This window comes from Muscardinus avellanarius (genome assembly GCF_963383645.1).
Source record: "Muscardinus avellanarius genome assembly, chromosome: 5".
Lineage (NCBI taxonomy): Eukaryota > Metazoa > Chordata > Mammalia > Rodentia > Gliridae > Muscardinus > Muscardinus avellanarius.
This window is the reverse complement of record NC_137790.1, coordinates 142,261,330-142,278,092: the sequence shown is the minus strand read 5'-3', so window position 1 is coordinate 142,278,092 and position 16,763 is coordinate 142,261,330. Positions and strand designations below refer to the sequence as shown.

The 16,763-nt window shown below is 60.6% G+C and overlaps 2 protein-coding genes across 2 annotated transcripts in view; both read right to left on the bottom strand.

Moving 5' to 3' along the window:
• Positions 1 to 5,586: 5,586 nt before the first annotated feature.
• Positions 5,587 to 5,925, bottom strand: UCN2 (urocortin 2; the record flags this gene model as incomplete). Its single annotated transcript, XM_080696422.1, has 1 exon — positions 5,587 to 5,925. The coding sequence occupies one exon, from the start codon at positions 5,923 to 5,925 to the stop codon at positions 5,587 to 5,589; it is 339 nt and encodes a 112-aa protein (XP_080552548.1).
• Positions 5,926 to 6,954: 1,029 nt separating this feature from the next.
• The window catches only part of COL7A1 (collagen type VII alpha 1 chain), a gene marked incomplete at both ends in the record, with an annotated part of 29,542 nt that continues 19,733 nt past the window's right edge, over positions 6,955 to 16,763 (bottom strand). The window contains 43 exon segments of the mRNA XM_080696664.1: positions 6,955 to 7,019; positions 7,955 to 8,152; positions 8,257 to 8,352; positions 8,459 to 8,548; positions 8,687 to 8,719; positions 9,256 to 9,304; positions 9,454 to 9,507; positions 9,605 to 9,682; positions 9,966 to 10,082; positions 10,169 to 10,231; positions 10,590 to 10,652; positions 10,726 to 10,779; positions 10,851 to 10,904; positions 11,076 to 11,156; positions 11,378 to 11,413; positions 11,627 to 11,698; positions 12,074 to 12,145; positions 12,259 to 12,315; positions 12,383 to 12,418; positions 12,502 to 12,537; positions 12,710 to 12,754; positions 12,842 to 12,901; positions 12,995 to 13,030; positions 13,114 to 13,185; positions 13,343 to 13,450; positions 13,576 to 13,635; positions 13,717 to 13,752; positions 14,218 to 14,262; positions 14,343 to 14,387; positions 14,497 to 14,538; positions 14,609 to 14,644; positions 14,778 to 14,846; positions 14,975 to 15,055; positions 15,134 to 15,169; positions 15,264 to 15,326; positions 15,404 to 15,436; positions 15,602 to 15,646; positions 15,751 to 15,786; positions 15,902 to 15,937; positions 16,228 to 16,272; positions 16,443 to 16,496; positions 16,574 to 16,618; positions 16,690 to 16,758. Of these exon segments, the coding sequence (XP_080552790.1) occupies positions 6,955 to 7,019; positions 7,955 to 8,152; positions 8,257 to 8,352; positions 8,459 to 8,548; positions 8,687 to 8,719; positions 9,256 to 9,304; positions 9,454 to 9,507; positions 9,605 to 9,682; positions 9,966 to 10,082; positions 10,169 to 10,231; positions 10,590 to 10,652; positions 10,726 to 10,779; positions 10,851 to 10,904; positions 11,076 to 11,156; positions 11,378 to 11,413; positions 11,627 to 11,698; positions 12,074 to 12,145; positions 12,259 to 12,315; positions 12,383 to 12,418; positions 12,502 to 12,537; positions 12,710 to 12,754; positions 12,842 to 12,901; positions 12,995 to 13,030; positions 13,114 to 13,185; positions 13,343 to 13,450; positions 13,576 to 13,635; positions 13,717 to 13,752; positions 14,218 to 14,262; positions 14,343 to 14,387; positions 14,497 to 14,538; positions 14,609 to 14,644; positions 14,778 to 14,846; positions 14,975 to 15,055; positions 15,134 to 15,169; positions 15,264 to 15,326; positions 15,404 to 15,436; positions 15,602 to 15,646; positions 15,751 to 15,786; positions 15,902 to 15,937; positions 16,228 to 16,272; positions 16,443 to 16,496; positions 16,574 to 16,618; positions 16,690 to 16,758 (2,601 nt within the window).

Sequence of the window (16,763 nt, the reverse complement as noted above, 5' to 3'; positions counted from 1 at the left end):
ACACACACTTTTTAAAAATGAGCTTTTACCTCTTCATTAGGAAAACGGTGTTCACTGGTCATCAGTTTTATGATTGTGCTATAACAGTTTGGTTTTTTGAAGTACTGGAGATGGAACTCAGGGGCACTCTACCTCCAAGCTATACCACCAGCCATAATTTTTATTCTTTATTTTGAAACAGGGTCCCACTGAGTTACAAAGGTCCTCACTAAGTAGCTGAGGCTGTCTGCGAACTGTGATCCTCCTGTCTCAGCCTCTCAAATGCTGGGATTACAAACATGGGTCACCACACACAATTTTATAAGACTGATACAAATCAAATGTGTCGGCCTGGCTTGGTGGCACATGTTTGTAACCCCAGCATTTGGGAGGATGAGACAGGAGGATCACAGTAGTGAGGCTTTCTACAACTTAGTGAGATCCTGTTTCAAAATAAAGAATAACAAGCTGGGTGTGGTAGTGCACGCTTGTAATCCCTGCGCTTGGGAGGCAGAAACAGGAGGATGGCTCAGGTTCAAAGTCAGCCTCGCTGGCTTGAGACCCTGTTTCCAAATAAAATATAAAATAGGTCTGGGAGTGTAGCCAAGAGGTAGAAGGGTTCCATCCCCAGTACCACAAAAAATAAAGAAAGAATAACAAATAGGGCTGGGAGTGTAGCTCGGAGGTAGAATGCCCCTGGGTTCCATCCTCAGCACTGAAAAAAAAAGTGTCAATCAATCTCTAAGAAATCCCTTCCTAAACCTTTTAGTGGCTCATTCATTACATTGTTTATCTCCATCTTTGAACTTTTTTTGGAACAAGGGGCAAAGGAAAGATCCATAAGTTCAGGAAACACCACCCTCTGCCAGGGCTCCTGTCTGCCCTCCACCCTACCAGACCCCGGCCCCAACAAGCTCCAGTCGCAGTCTGCCAGCGGTGCCTCTCCAAATTTAGTTTTTTGTTTGTTTGTTTGTTTTTGTTTTGGTAGCAAGGATGGGACCCAGGGGCATTCGACCTTCAAGCTACACCCCCTGCCCTATTTCTATTCTTTATTTTGAAACAGGGTCTCACTGAGTTGCCAAGGGGCTCACTAAGTAGCTGAGGCTGTCTGTGAACCGTGATCCTCCTGTCTCAGCCTCACAAATGCTGGGATTACAAGCGTGGGCCACCACGTCTGGCTTGACTCTCCAAATTTAGAGAGCTTTGGGCCCCATCCCTTAACAACTTGGCTGGAACCTGGATCACACTGCCCTCTACCGGTGTCTCCCAGCACCTCACTAGTAGGAACCCTGCATGGGGTTCTCTCTGCACAAAGTGGGCCAAGCTAGGAGCTCCCACCACGGAAAACAAGCCTGATCTCATGTGCAGTATCTGCAGCGCTCACTCCCATTCCCTTTCCAGTCTTACTCCTGCCTCGAGCCAGTCCTCCAAGTCAGACCCAACTCTCCAGAGCCTGGCAGGGACCCTTAAGATAACTGGCACAAGGGTCTCGCCCGCCCGACAGGAAATGCACGTCCAGAAAGTCCAGATGCTGGAAGTCTACCTGGACCCTCCCCGAAACCAGCTCTGGCTGCCGTCCCTGGGGAATGTCCTGCCCCAGGCAGGGTCTGTTTCCTCCTTCCTCGTTCTCCACTGCCGCAGTGTCCATCCACCCCCACTTCCCTCCAGGCCCTGCCTCCTCCACAGCCACTCTGTTCCTGACTCGGCCAACATGTCCATCTCTCTCCTGGCCACTGCAAGGGCCATCCTAGGGTTGTCTTGGCTTCAGAAACCACATGTAAGCCGGGCGTGGTGGTGCATGCTTGTAATCCCAGCATTCGGGGAGACTGAGACCTGGAGGATCGCGGTTTGTGGACAGCCTCAGCTACCTAGTGAGGTCCTCTGCAATTCAGTGAGACCCGGTTTCAAAATAAAGAATAAAGGCCGGGCGTGGTGGTGCATGCTTGTAATCCCCGCGCTTGCGAGGCAGAGATAGGAGGATCGCGCAGGTTCGAAGCCAGCCGCGCGCACTGGCTTAGGAGACCCTGTTTCCAAATAAAAATGTAAAAATACGTCTGGGAGTGTAGCCCGGAGGTAGAAGGGCTTCCAGGAACCCCAGTACCACCAAAAGAAAAAAGAAAAAAGAAAGAATAAAAAAATAGGGCAGGGGTGTAGCTTGGAGGTCAAATGCCCCTGGGTTCCATCCCCAGACCTGCAAAAAAAAAAAAAAAAAGAAAAAAAAAAAGAAACCACATGTCCACACCCGCCAACCCCAGCACCGTGGAAACTACCTCCTCTAGTCCGCAGCACCCAGCACTGCAGCAAGCCTGCCCATTGCCTCCTCCCCAACCCACCTGGATGTTAAGTCAAGAGCCAGGAGTCCAGGACCAACAGGGCAGGGCCAGGGGCCAGGCAGTCTCCACACCCAGGCAGTCTGAGGCCGGTTCCCAGGAAACGTCCCAGCCCGGTACCTCCCACTCTTTCCCAGCTGAACCTGGTCTGACCCAGACACACCCTCCCAAGTCCATGTACTCAACTAGGAGGCTGTAGGTCAACAGCAGGAGCCTGGGGGAGGACGGCCTCCATGTCCCTATAGCCTCATTTCTTAGTTTGGAATCTGGGGCTCTGGATGGAGAGAAGGGCCTAAGATCACAGAGCTGGTCCACAGTGCAGGCAGGGCTCAGATCAACTGCAGCCTTCAAAGCTTCCCTTCCCGCACCTTGTGTGATGTGGCCGCCCCAGCTCCTCTCCCAGCTTTTGTCGGTCTCTCCCACTGAAACGCCCTCCCACTTTCTGCTCCCCCCACGTCAGTGGGTGCCCAGTGGAATAACTGGTCCTCATGACTGTCCCTTCCTTGGGGCATCCCCAGGTGTGCCTGCAATCCTGTTCCAGGCACGAGAAGTATGCTGGGATAGCAGTGTGTGCTCCGGCACGAACATGTCTGGCTGATCCTCTGCCTATAACCCAGGCTGGCTCCCAGGGTGTCCTCCATGCTGGCCCCTGGACCTCCATCACAGGCTAAAGGCTGGGGCATAGCCAAAATTCTCAACCCTCAATCCTCAAACTCTTCCCGCTCCCCGTGTCTGCTGCCCAACAGATCCACCCAATTTGCCACCATTCACAGCTTAAAGATCAGGGGCGGGGGGCGGGACTCAGTGCACGTCACACAGACCCAAACGCCAGTGCACACAAGTGTTGCACATATGTGTACACACACACACGTACAAATACAAACAAGCCCTGCACCTGGAGTGCGCACAGAGCCCGGCAGGCTGCAGAGGCCCTCCGCCTCCCTTCCTCTTTACTCCCCCACCTGGTGCTGCTGTCCCTGGGTGGGGGCAGTTCCTAGGAACCCCGGCTTCCTCTGGCCACTTCTAGGAAGGCGTGTCCCCATAGATTACTGGGCCAGAGCTCACAGAGTGAGATTCCTATCGGGCGGTATAGACATGTGAGGAGCAGCCTGTGGACCCTGATCTGGGCTTCCTGGCTGCGGCCTGGTGCAGAGCACACAGTAGGTGCTCAGAGGACCAGCCAAAGCTCAGAGAAAGGGCTGAGAGGCCTGTGAGCAAGACAGGGTATGTGGTAGACACTTCGAGAAGCTCAGGACCTGCACAGAGCACACAGTAGGTGCTCAGAGGACCAGCCAAAGCTCAGAGAAAGGGCTGAGAGGCCTGTGAGCAAGACAGGGTATGTGGTAGACACTTCGAGAAGCTCAGGACCTGCACAGAGCACACAGTAGGTGCTCAGAGGACCAGCCAAAGCTCAGAGAAAGGGCTGAGAGGCCTGTGAGCAAGACAGGGTATGTGGTAGACACTTCGAGAAGCTCAGGACCTGCACAGAGCACATAGTAGGTGCCACAGAAATGCCGGCTTAAGGGCTAAGGCCACATCATAAGAAAAACTTCCCAGATGAACCTCGGAGCCTCCCGCAGCTGGGCGACCCCTCAGGAGGGACCCAGAGAAACAGGCCTTCTTGGAGGCCAGCAAGGGGCAGAGTGGGAGGGCCCGGCCGCTCAGCTGGCTGTCCCTCCCCCTGGGCTGAAGGAAGACACTATTTATAGTTCTCCCTTGGCCCAGCCCCCCTCCCCTGCAAGGCAAGTGTTCCCCTCCTCCAGGCCACTGACAGACTGATGCCCTCAGGACACCCTATCCCACAGAGACACTCACACCTCCAGCACCACCCTCCCAGCACCCCAGGTCCTTTCCCAGTCCCTCCCAGCCCACACTGCCCCGTGCCTACCCTGTCCGCTGCTGCCCAGCTCCGGGTTGGTAGGAGCTCTACCTCCTAGAGTGCTTCTGTCCATCCTGCCTCGGAACTGGCCAGGGCCACCGCCCCCTGCGGCCGGGGAAGAGCAGGGCAGCCCCGCCCGGACAGACTCTGGGAGCAGCCCCGCCTTCCCAGCCACCCGCCCCCAGGCTGCTTACTAGGGAGGTTGGCGGCTTGTCCAGGGGGCGGCCACACTCTGCTGGTACTGCCTGCCTGCCACTCTCCCGCCAGGGCGGCACGCTGTGCTGGCCTCCAGCTGGGGTATCTACCCTGCCGGGAGCGCCTGCCGTCCACACACCCAGGAAGCAAGCCGGCTCCAGCCAGCAGTGGACGGGGGTGCAAAACAGGCCAAACCTACTCCTTGCAAACCAAGCGACCAAAACGAAGGAAGGGATGAGGGTGGAGAGGGACAGAGGCCTGGTGTGACTCAGCCCGGAGTGTCTCTGTGTGGACGCACATGACGGGCGGCTCTGGCCCATTGTCCTTCAATTACCTGATGTTTATTGAGCACCTCCTGCAGCCACAGCTTTCATGTATACTGTATCATTCCAGGCTCCCTAGAAGCTGGGTGGCATCACTATGCTTTACAGATGAGGGAACTGAGGCCCAGGAGGGCAAACGCTTCTGCTTGGGACAGTTCAGCGAGACAGGAGACTTGGGCGGAACCCCAGCAGCCTGAGCCTGGTACTGGGCTGGGAGTATGGGCAGCGGGTAGCACAGTGCCCGGCTGTGGGCTGGGACCTTCATGCAGCTTTGGGGATGAGCACCCACTCCTCCCAGCCCCCTCATTTGCCCCCTGCTCACACACTCCCAGCTGTCAGAGGCGTGCAGCGGGCAGCACACAGAGACGCGGCCACATGTGCATACCCACCCACAAGGGGAGATGCCATGCAGAGACTCCATCTGTGCCTGAGATACTCAGAAGCTCCATCCAGCTGGGACAGGGACTGCTTTGTGACACACAGAGCCCACTGTGACCCTGAGCCAGCACACCAGCCTACGAGCCGGCCACCCGTGGGCCTGAGATGGAGCGGCTCCCGTGCCACGCTGGGCTCCTGTGTTGAGGCTCCTGAACGTGACGGCAACCAGGTGACAGAGTCCAGGACAAGACTCCATGGGACCGTGACCTTGCATGGGAGAGTCCACGCTGTGTCGACATGCCGTGAGCCTGGGGCACACAGCCACGTCCAGGTGATCCAGACACAGACCTGCGGGCCACTCAGACGTGCTAAGTCTCCATGCGGCAGTGACCCAAGATGGTGGCTTCCTGGCTCCACACAGGTGTGGTCCCTTCCAGCTCTGCTGCTCTCCTCCAGGTCTGGCCATCCAGGGTCGCCCCATCATCATGATCCCTCGCTTGGGCTAGCGGCGGCCAACACGGGCCAGGGTGCGAGCATTGGCAGCAGCCCGCTCCCTGGCAGCCCTGGTCCGGGCCTGCTCCAGTAAAATCTGTAGGAGCCCGAGGGGGACGTCTAGGGATAGGGGCATGTGTGGGCTGCGGCGGGGGCCAGGGCTGGGGTGGCCCCAGGCAGCTGAAGGGGCCCTGGTGGGAGCTGAGGGGCTCTCTGCGGCTACAGAGCGGAGAGTGACCGGGGGACAGTTCCGCGGGAAGAGCCGGAAGGCTGGGATAGGCGTTGCCAGGACAACCAGGACCCTGCCCAACATCGGGACCGTCAGCACCAGCAGAGCCCACCTGGTCATCGTGTGGCCGGGCTGCAAGGAGAAAACGGGCTGAAGGAAGGGGTGGCCAACAGGGGCCACCAACAGAGACAGCAGCCAGAGCAGAAACAAGAGCAAGAAACAGAGATAGAGACACAGAGGAAAACCAGAGTAAGCGAGTCAGCCACAGAAGAGAGAGGGAGAGAGAGGGAGAGAGAGAGGGAGAGGGAGGGAGGGAGGGAGAGAGGGAGAGAGAGAGAGAGAGAGAGAGAGGGAGGGAGAGAGAGAGAGAGAGGAGAGAGAGAGGGGGAGATCCAGAAGGTAGGGGAAGTGAGGAGGAGGAGGAGGAGGAGAGAGAAGGAGGAAAGGGAAAGGGAGGTGAATGACAGTCAGAGATGGAGACCACCCAGAGGCAGGGCATGTTGGAAATGAAGATTCAGAGACAAAATCAGAAGAGAGACAGGTTGAGCAAGGGGCTTGCAGCTGCCTGAGGAAGGAGGAGGTAGGAGTGAGGGTCCTTGGGCAGAGAAGCAGAGACCCAGAGCCACCCAAGACCAGAGACCCCTGACCCAACCCCAGGCCCCTTCATCTGAGCCCGGCTCTGACCTACCACTGTAGCGTGTCCGGGGTCAGCTGGGGCTGCCTGGCTGCCTGGCTGGGGTCAGGCTCTGCTGTTCTGTGGTCTGAGGCTCAGCCACTTCAGGGCCCATTTATCTGCCCTGGCCCCAGAGGCGAGAGCTGGGGCATGTTTCCTGGCATGAGGCAGCCCCCACCTGTGACTCACCCCCTCCTGGGAGCGGGGGGACACAGCCTTAGCCCCTCTATACTCCTTTCTGGGGACACATTAGCAACCAAGGGTCACAAACAATGACCAGGGCTGGGCAGCAGGACTCTGTACCCACGCAGGCTAATACTGACCCCTCCTGAGGGAAAATCTGCCCCCATTACACCCCCATCTCCCCCAAATAGTCAGTCACAACAAGGGCCTTTTTAAAACAGCAGCTTTAATGTCCCCCCAGAATCAGCACCATAGCATCACAGGCTGGGGTCAAGGGGCAGATCAGACGCCAGTCACATCCGCTCAGGGCCCACAGCCACCCCCCACCCCCGTGAGTCATCTGCTGAGGGGGCAGGCGCTACAATGGAGGTTTGTCCACAGGGGGGAACCTGACCCACAGGCCCAGTCACTGAAATAATGGACACGCACACGCAGGCTCACGTGCACAGAGTCTAGCACCGAGGGAGGAACAGCAGGGCCCCCTGAGCCCATGCTCCTCCAGGGGACACCGGGGCATCAGCGCGTCAACTGGGCCTCAGTTCTGGGCAGCACCTGGGGGTCAGGATGGTGACTGTCTTCAGCCCACAGCCCTTCTTACCCAGCACCTAGGCCACTCTGTACGGCACAGTACCCGCCAGGAAGGAGTGGGGCTCGGGCTGAGAGAGGGACCCACACTCGGGTCTTGTCTTTATCTTATTTTGTTTTTTGGTACTGGAGATTGAACACAGGAATATTCTACCACTTGAGATACACTCCCCCACACACACCCTTTTTATTTATTTATGTTTGTTTGTTTGTTTGTTTATTTGGTGCCACTGGGGTTCCTGGAAGCCCTTCTACCTCCAGGCTATACTCCCAGACCTATTTTTTTATTTTTATTTGGAAACAGGGTCTCTTAAGCCAGCAAGGCTGGCTTCAAACCTGTGCAATCCTCCTGTCTCCGCCTCCCAGGCAAGGGGATTACAAGCATGTGCCACCACGCCTGGCCCTTTTTATTTATTTTGAAACAGGATCCCGATAAGTTGTTGAGGCTGGGCTCAAACCTGCACTCTCCCTGTCTCAGCCACCAATGTCCTGGGATTATAGGCATGTGCTACCACCCAGCTTTGGGTCTTTAAAGGAGGAACACAGAGAGGACCCCCACCAGGGGCTCCGCAGCTGGGATAGCTGTATCCAGTTCTTTGATCTGGGGGGTCCATCCCAGTCCCCCAGTCTTAGGGCACTTCTCACCCAGGACCTGACCCAGGTATGCTCAGGGCCCAGTTCCCCACTGAGGCAGGGCTAGCCCCCTACCTGTTTTCTGGCTCTGGACCACATGGGGTGGGCAGCGGCGCTCACAGGCTTCACGGGTGCCGAATCGGTTGGCATTGCCTCCGCAGCCACCATAGACAAAGGGGTGACAGGCTTCCATATTGCCTGGCACAGCCCGATGATACCAGCGCAGGGTATAGGCGGTACAGGAGCCCTCATCCAGCGGCAGGGAGCAGGGGTCTGGGCCAGGGGGAGGTCGGGTCAGCAGGGTGGGAGCAATCAGAGAGAGATCCACGAGGGGCCCCACCCAAACCCTTGGGCCTGGCCCTCATCCTCACCGTCACCATCATCGTCACCATCCCAAGGAACCTCAGGGTCCTGGTACTCTTCTACAGAATACTCAGAGTATTCCGAGAACTCATCATCTTCAGGGGGTGCATCTGCAAGTGGGTGGAGAATGTTGTAGGCGGTGGGCTGCCCCGAGCAACCACGCCTGTGCGCTGCATGCCCACTCACACACAGCTCGGGCAGCTCCAGGGTCCTCACCTTCCTCTTCTGCGTGAGAGACACGGAGCACAGGCACTGGCCTGTAGGGCCGGGGGCCAGCCCCATCTGCAGCGTAGCTGGGGAGGGGTCCTGGAGCAAGAGCAGGCAATCACACCTGGGGTCAGTGGGAAGCCACCCGAGCCACGCTGGCAGACAGGACCAGGCGGCAGGCAGGAAAGGGCCAAGTGAAGACAGCCTGGGCACAGGGAACTACCAGAATCTACTCACGTGATCCAGACGCAATAAACTGGCCCTGGCAAGCTGGAAGGGGTAGAGAAGGACAGAGAGACATGAGGAGGGGGAGGAGGCTGGGGAGGAGGAGGACGGGGAGGGGGAGAATAGACAAGAGAAAGATGTGAAGATGGAAACAGGCACAGCAGCGCTGAGATATACAGCAAACGCAGGAGAGACAGTGATAGAAGAGGGACAGAGAGGGTGGGAGGTGGCAAGAGAGGTCAGCGCAAGAAGAGCGGGGCAGAGAGGAAGCCAACAGGGACAAGAAGTAGGGAACAGCTCAACAAGGGTGAGAGACAGGGAGATAGTCAGAAATAGGCAGGCAGAGGTGGCTGCAAAGAGAAGGGAGGCGCCAAGCTCCACTCTGACGGCCAAGGGTCATCCCTGCCCAGTGGGACCACACCCCCCTCCTCCAGCCGACCACGTCTGCCTGCATCCCCTCCACTAAGAAAGCCATCAGCACATGCTGTGGGCCGTCCATGGCCACCCATCTCCTGGACCCCTGCCCCGGCAGCTAGGGTGAAGTGAGGAATGTCCCGGGGCCTCCAGGCCAGGCCACTCACCGCAGTGCTGACTCATCTCCTGACGCACAAAGCCCCGAATGTCATCCTCCTGAGGACACACGGCCACGAGAAACCCGTGAACCACAGGAGCAACGTAACACCGGGAGCAGGGAGGGGCGGCACAGTCGGGGCCAGAGCTGGGGGTTCAGGGCGTCGGATGAAGGAGGCACAGCCCAGCCCACCCAGCCCCATACTCACCGTCAGCGCGGCCTCTCCCTTCTCACCGCGGGGGCCAGCCGGCCCTGGCCGCCCCTGGGAGCAACAGAGAGGACCAGGCTATGACCTCAGGTCTCCGGCACACCGGAGGTCCCCCAATCTCTGATTCCCAAGCCTAACAAGCCCTGCTTACCTGCTCCCCTCTCTCACCAGGAGCCCCGGGAGCCCCAGGGGCCCCAACCACACTCTCTCCAGGGGGACCTCGCTCACCCTGTCAGACACAAGGCTCGAGTGAGCAGGGTCAGAGGCGGTGGGTGTCAGAAGATAGGCAAGTTGGGGAGCACAGCCTCAGAGGCTGGGGCAGAGACCAGGGAAGGGCTGCAGGGGCAGAGGGCAAAGGGCAGAGGCAGGAAGGCAGGGAGGGCTGGGTGTCATTCGGTAGCAGAGCACTTGCCTGCACCTGGGACCTGCCATACTGAGTTCAATCCCAACACCAGCAGCAAAGAAAGAAGTCAAAGAGGTTCAGAGTTCAGGGATGAGCTGGGTGCCCTTACCTTCTGGCCCTGAAGCCCTTCAGGGCCTTTAGGGCCAACACTGCCAGGCGGCCCCGGTGGGCCACTAGGGCCATCAGTGCCCCGAGGGCCTGGGAAGCCCCCCATTCCTGGGGACCCCTGGGGCAAGAAGGCAGGGTCAGTATCAGAACCCCCTCCCAGAGCATGCTCCCTCCTCAGTCACCATGACCTCGACTGCAACTTACCCGCTCCCCTTTCTCACCCTGGTCACCCTTGGGTCCTGACTGTCCGTCAAAGCCTCGGTCACCCTGGGAACAGAAACATGAGAGACAGTCCTCCCTGGCCCCCTCAATCCCGAACCACCCTGAACTCCCAAGAGCCCCCCGACCAGTACCACGACCGTCCATGACACGAGCACAGGTCCCCAGGGTGCCGGCCCTGTGCAAAGCCCTGCCCTAACGCACGTGGCCCCGCCCCACATCTCACCCTCTCAGCCCAACTCTCCTCTGTGACCACAGCCCATCCTGAAATCCTGAGGCCAGACCACACCATCCCACGGTGTCCCAACCTGCCACAGCCTTCCTTGGCCCTGAAGCTCCAGGACCCTGTCGTGACCTCCCCGGCCCATACTGACCCCCACCACGCCTGTGTCAAGAGACCCCATACCTTGGGACCGACCAGGCCCTCTTTGCCCGGAGCCCCAGACTGGCCCGGCACACCAGGTTCCCCCTGGAAAAAAAGACGATGTGAACTTGGCCCTGGCCCACCCACCCCCTTCCCGTTCTGGGGCGCCCATGCTCACCGTCTCTCCTCTTCTTCCTGCCAGCCCAGGACGGCCTGGGAGACCAGCTTCTCCCTGTGGGTACCAGGTGGAAGGGTTGGCCCCGGCCCAGGCCCCGCAACCCCCACAGCCCCGCTGCCCCGTACCTTGTCTCCCTTCTCTCCATCTAGGCCGCAGGCTCCCTTCACGCCCCGTTCACCCTGAAGGAGAAGGGCAGGTAAGCATTGACCCTAAAACTAACTCTCCCCGCTGGCTTTAGACTCTCCAGCCTCTGAGCTGGCACCCCAGATTCATTCCTGGGTGCCCCAACACCCAACCCAGGCCCCCTCTCCCTCCGATGTCAGGCCTTCCTGATCAGAAAAACAAAACACCTTGAGGCCCCGGGGGCCCATGAAGCCAGCATCTCCTTTTTCTCCTCGGAAGCCAGGGGCTCCATCCTTTCCTGGGGCTCCCTAGGGGGCAGCAAGGGGTAGACACAAGCAGAAGGGTCAGTGAGAATGAGAGGGAGTCTCCCTGGCTGCAAGCAGTCACTACTGGGGGCCATGACAGGGGCCAAAGGTCACTGTGGGTGGGGTCACCATTACAGGAGTTACTGTGGAGGTGGGGGCCCACCGCACTGGGTCACACAGGCGGGCCACCATGGGATGGGTCCTTGTGTGAATGAGGCACTTACCAGGTCTCCGGGGAACCCTGCAGCACCAGGCTCACCCTGTGGGGAACAGAGAATGTGGGGGCCGTTCAACATGCCTGTGCCTGGGGCTGGCCTATATGTTGCAGCCCCAGGCCCCAGGCTGCACAGGGCCCTTTGTGGACACACATGTGGCCAATGGCGAGGGAACCTGGACCCTCTCAACACTCGGGGGCCTCGGGGGCACCCAGGGGCAGGCGTGTGTGGTGTGTAGCTGAGCCTGGGACAGCTTGCCTTGGGTCCCGTGAGTCCGCGAGCTCCTGCTGGCCCGGCTGGACCCTTGTCCCCAGGCTCTCCCTTGGTGCCCTGTGGGAGAGACCAGGAGGAGTCAGGATCACACCAGACCAGAGGCTCAGCGCCTCTCTGACCTGACCCAGCGACTCAGCAGCCCCAGCCCTGCTGCCCTGCTGAACCAGGGGGTTCACTTCTCGCCTTGGGGCCCCAGGCCTACCCCTTACACCTCTAGCCCCATCTGGAGCAGCCCTAATACCCAAGGGGCGCCCTCCTGTCCCATGGACACCTCATAAAGCCACGCTCTCACCAGAGGCCCCAGCCTCCCAGCCACTCTGTAGAGTCACCCCAGCCTACAGAACCCCAGAATGCCCCGTCCTGCCCCACTGGACCCCTATGGAGCCCTGGAGCCTGCAGGGCCCCAGATGAAGTACCCTGTCTTTCTGGTACCTTGTCTCCAGGGTCTCCACTGTCTCCCCGAGGTCCTTTGTCACCATCTATGCCCCGAGGCCCTCGTTCACCCTGGGCCAGGGGTCAGAAGTCAGGGACAAAGCCTTAGAGACGCCCCTCACCTTTTGGGAGCTTGAGCTCCCGATCCCCTGGGCCAGCCCCACGGGAGACCCAGACCCACTCACCATGTCCCCCTTGGCACCCCGTGGCCCCGGCAGGCCCATGATCACGGTGGAGTCCCCCTGAGGAGGCAGGGCAGTCAGAGGCATCGGGAGCGTCCAGCCCTGCCCGCCCCCAGCCCACACTCACCTTGTCTCCCTTCAGCCCTGCGGCTCCAGCGTCGCCCTGGTGGGTGGAAGAGCATGAGCCTCACCCGAGCTGGGGCCCCTCGGCCTGAACTACAGACCCCCGCTGAGCCGCACTCTTACCTTCTCCCCTCGGTCCCCCCGGCCCCCCGGGGGCCCCTGTGTGAGAGAAGATGGCTGTGAGCGATGGGAAGTAGCGGGATGCTGAGCGGGCAGCTCGGGGACAGGGGAGAGGGAGAGGGACAAAGAGAACGGGGCAGAGACGGCAAGGAGAACCGGGGGCGGCGGTGCCGTCAGACCCATCGCCGGCACAGTCCTCAAAGGAACCCACCGTGAGTCCTCGGGGTCCCTCCTGGCCGGGGTGGCCATCTTCACCCTAAACAGTGACACAGGCGCATTAACTCAGGGTAAGAGCTCAGGGTGTGAGGCTGGCGCTGTGAGGCGGAGCGTGCTGGGCGCTTACCCGCGTGCCTGGCTCCCCACGCTCGCCTCGGGGCCCAGGCGGCCCTGCTCCATGGTCTCCCTGGAGATGGGCAGGACACCAGGATCAGGAAGGGGACTCCGCGGGGACAGAGGGTATCGGGGCACAGGAGGGGCCCAGCAGCACCCCGCCTACCTTGTCTCCTTTGAGTCCAGGGGCCCCGGGTGCTCCCTGCGAGTCAGAGGGCAGTGAGGGTGCTGCAGCCCTGCAGAGGGGTCTGTCCCACCATGAGTCCTCTGGGGACTTGTACTCACCGCAGCCCCTGGTGGTCCAGGTGGCCCCAAGGGCCCTGGTGCGCCTTCTCTCCCTGGGGTGCCCGCCAGACCCTACAGGAGTATAGGACAAGAGTGGCAGGGAGTGACCGGAAAGCCTCCCCTCCTCTCCTCAAGACAGAAAGAGGCCTGGGACCCCTTCTCCTTGCCCGCCATCAGATATAGAGACTTTGCAATCCTCAGGTCCCCACGTGCTGCCCCCAGCCCTCACCCGCTCTCCGCCAGGACCTGGCTGGCCCGTCTCTCCTCGAGGGCCTGTCTGACCAGGGAACCCAACGACACCGGGGGCACCGGGGGCACCCGGAGGACCCAGGTCTCCCTGAAAGAGAGACAGCAAAGTTAAGAGTGGGCCCTTCCCAGGACTGGCCTCAGAATCCCCTCTTCCTCCCAGGCCGAGGTGGCCTCCCCTGCTGTCCCCAGAGCTGGTGACTGGCCTGGACTCACCTTCATGCCTGAAGGACCAGTTGGCCCAGGGGGGCCTTGGACCCCAACTCCTGGCTCACCCTTTGAAGGAAAGAGGAGTCAGGGCTCAGCATGTCTCGAGACCATGACCTGCTGGGGCAGGACCCTTTGGGGTCAACGTACCTTGTGACCTTTGAGTCCTGGAGCCCCTTTTTGACCCTAAGAGAACAAGCAAAGAGCACTGAAGAAGTCAAGAACACAGACACCGAGCTTAGACACGGCCAACAATATTCCTGCGGGAGCTCAGATGGGCTCGCAGCCCGCGGGACTCAGACATGTGACCAAGGATCGGCTCACAGGAGCGCAGACATGACCGTGGTTCACAAGGGGCTGGGAGGCAGGAGAATTGGAGGCCACACGGCCCAGCAGTGTCCTGAGACCCAGAGGTCAGACACGTGTGGGCCAGACGGAGGAGGACAAGGGCAGATACACAGGAAGCCCAGCTGGGCCCCCAGCCCTCAGAGCGGGGAAGCCCGTGCATGTGACCCCAGTGTGCTCCAAGGAGCAGGGCCCTGAATGCTGGGACATTCCGCCAGACCCAGGCCTCAGACACTTGAGTGTCCCCTAACGTCCACAGTCACACTCCTCAAGCCAACCTCAAGCCTCCCCAGAGCCCAGACTCACATCTTCCCCAGGGTCTCCGGGCTCCCCCGCACGGCCAGCTTCACCCTGCACAGAACCAACAGTGAGGGGCTCCGGCCGCCCAACCGCACTCCTCTGCCCGACACTCATGGGGCCAACCCACTCACCTTCTCACCCCGCGGCCCTGGCAGTCCTCGGTCTCCTTTGGCCCCCTGTAGACAGGGTCAGGAGGCAAGACAGGCATCAGTTAACGGGTTACAGAGCCAAGGGTCAAGGGTTGTGGGGAGGACAAACTGCGGGCGGGAAGTCTCCAGCACTCACCGGCTCGCCCACCACGTCTCCAGCGAGGCCACCAGGGGCTCCCTGTTGAGGGAGGCGGTCAGCGGGCTCCCTGCCCTGCCCTCAGCCATCCACCGGCCTCCAGCACACTCACCTTCTCTCCCTTTGCTCCGGGGGGTCCAACTGCCGCCTATGGGGGAGGTTGGGTGAGTTACCCCCAGCACCCCTCCCCACCCCATCCCAGATGGGGTGCAGAATCTGGGGCTTGCGGTGAGCCAGAGGAGTTGGCGTGGAGGGGCAGAGGGGTTAGGGCCAAAGGTCACCTGTCCAGGGCTCCCCACGGGTCCTGGTTCTCCTTTAGGTCCGACAGGGCCGGGCAGACCTGGAGACCCCTGTGGCAGAGGAACGTGAGGACTCAGCACCTCTCCACCCTTATCTAGCTGCCCTAGTCCTCATGCCTGGCACACGGCCGGGCACAGGCCCTGTGACAGGCTGGCCGTGAGTCCCCCAGGACACGTACTGGCACACCAGGGCTCCCTCGGTCTCCATCCTTCCCGTTGGTACCATCGCGGCCTGGCGCTCCTGGCTTCCCTGTCTCCCCCTAAGAGGGAGGAGCGTGGTCAAGGACCAACCATGATGCCCTGGCCCTGGCCCCCAGCCCCTGACCTCCAGGACTTACCACTTGCCCAGGTAAACCTGGTGACCCTTGTGGACCCTGAGGGGGACAGATATGAAGATGATACAGGGCAGGAGCACCGTGGGACCCACGGGGGTGGGGCGTGGCATCCCTGGAGGAGCCAGTGACTCACCACAAGGCCCGAAGGGCCGGGGGGGCCAGGAAGTCCCACAGGTCCAGTGGGCCCAGGCAGGCCCTGGGGGAAGAGCAAGTTCAGGGAAGTACCACCCCGGCCCGGCCCCTGTGGCCTCACCTGTGAGCCAGGCCACTCACCCGTCCTGGGGGTCCTGTCTCTCCAGGCTCCCCCTGCAAGGAACCCAGAAACCGCATGAGCAGAGCCCACCAAGGAGCGCCGGGCACTCAGGCCTACCACCGGCAATGACACCCGAAGACATCCATGGACCGTACTCTGGGCATGGGCAAGGCTCAAAGGAGCCCCCTCCATCCACATACCCCCATGCCTCCGCTTACCTTCAAGCCAGAAGGACCCTGAGGTCCTGCAGGGCCAGCAAGACCCTAGAGAGAAGTGTCAGGGGACAGTGTCAGCATTATCTACCTGGCAGCAGACTGGCGCCCATCCCATCCCACCTGCGCCCCCTCCAGGCAGCACCCCCCCTCACCGGGGCACCAGGTGGTCCAGGGTCTCCATGGCTCCCCTGTGGAAACAATCTGATGAAGGAAGCCAGCCTCCCCCCAGGAAAGCGGGCAGTACTACTCAAGCGGGATGGACACGGGATGGGGTGGGAGAAGTGAAGGTTTTCGGGTACTCACCACTAGGCCAGGGACCCCTCTTGGGCCCTGCAAACCCTGCAGAGAGAAGAGCCTCAATCTAGGCCTCACCTGGGCCTGGCCCACCCTCTGGGGCCTCTGCCGGGGCCGGCTCAGCACCTCTACCCTCCCAGGCAGAGATCACTGCAAGCCCCTGGACGGCCCCTCATGGGTGGCACACGGGTCCTACCACACACACACTGAGCCTCTCCCAGACATCGTGGACCTCAGCCCACACCTGTGCATGAAGGCACGGCTGCCAACCTCCCCACATAACATGAGTGCGTGCATGCACACAGCCCGAGCAAGCTGCCCCCACAGCCACTCACCAGCTTCCCTTCCGGCCCAGCCACACCACGTTCTCCTGGCGTACCCTAGGGAAGACAAATCTAAGGCCACGCCACCCGTGCCCGACCTCAGCTCCTCCCAACCCCTCACCCCTAGGTACACGGTCCCAGGCAACACCAACTCCTGCCCTGCACATGGGCCAACACACGCGAAAGCCACGTTCTTGCCCACGTGGGCCTGTGGGGCCAGGACTCACCGGGCTGCCGTCGTGACCCCTCTGTCCAGGCTCTCCCCGGTCTCCCTTGAGGCCCTGCAAGCAGTCACGCTTGTGCCCACATACAGAGCACACCACCCCTGGGGTGCCCTGTGGAGTAGGGGAGGCCTCACCCTGTCTCCTTTGGGGCCTTGGTCACCATCTCTGCCTGGCTCCCCCTGTGGCATGAGATGTCAAGTCAGGCCCTGGTGCCACAGCAGGGGTGGCCCACAGTCGACCCCACACCGACCTTAGCGCCCTTGAGTCCTGGAGGTCCTTGCTCTCCAGGGAGTCTGGCGCCTGGCTCATCTGTGGCCATCTACA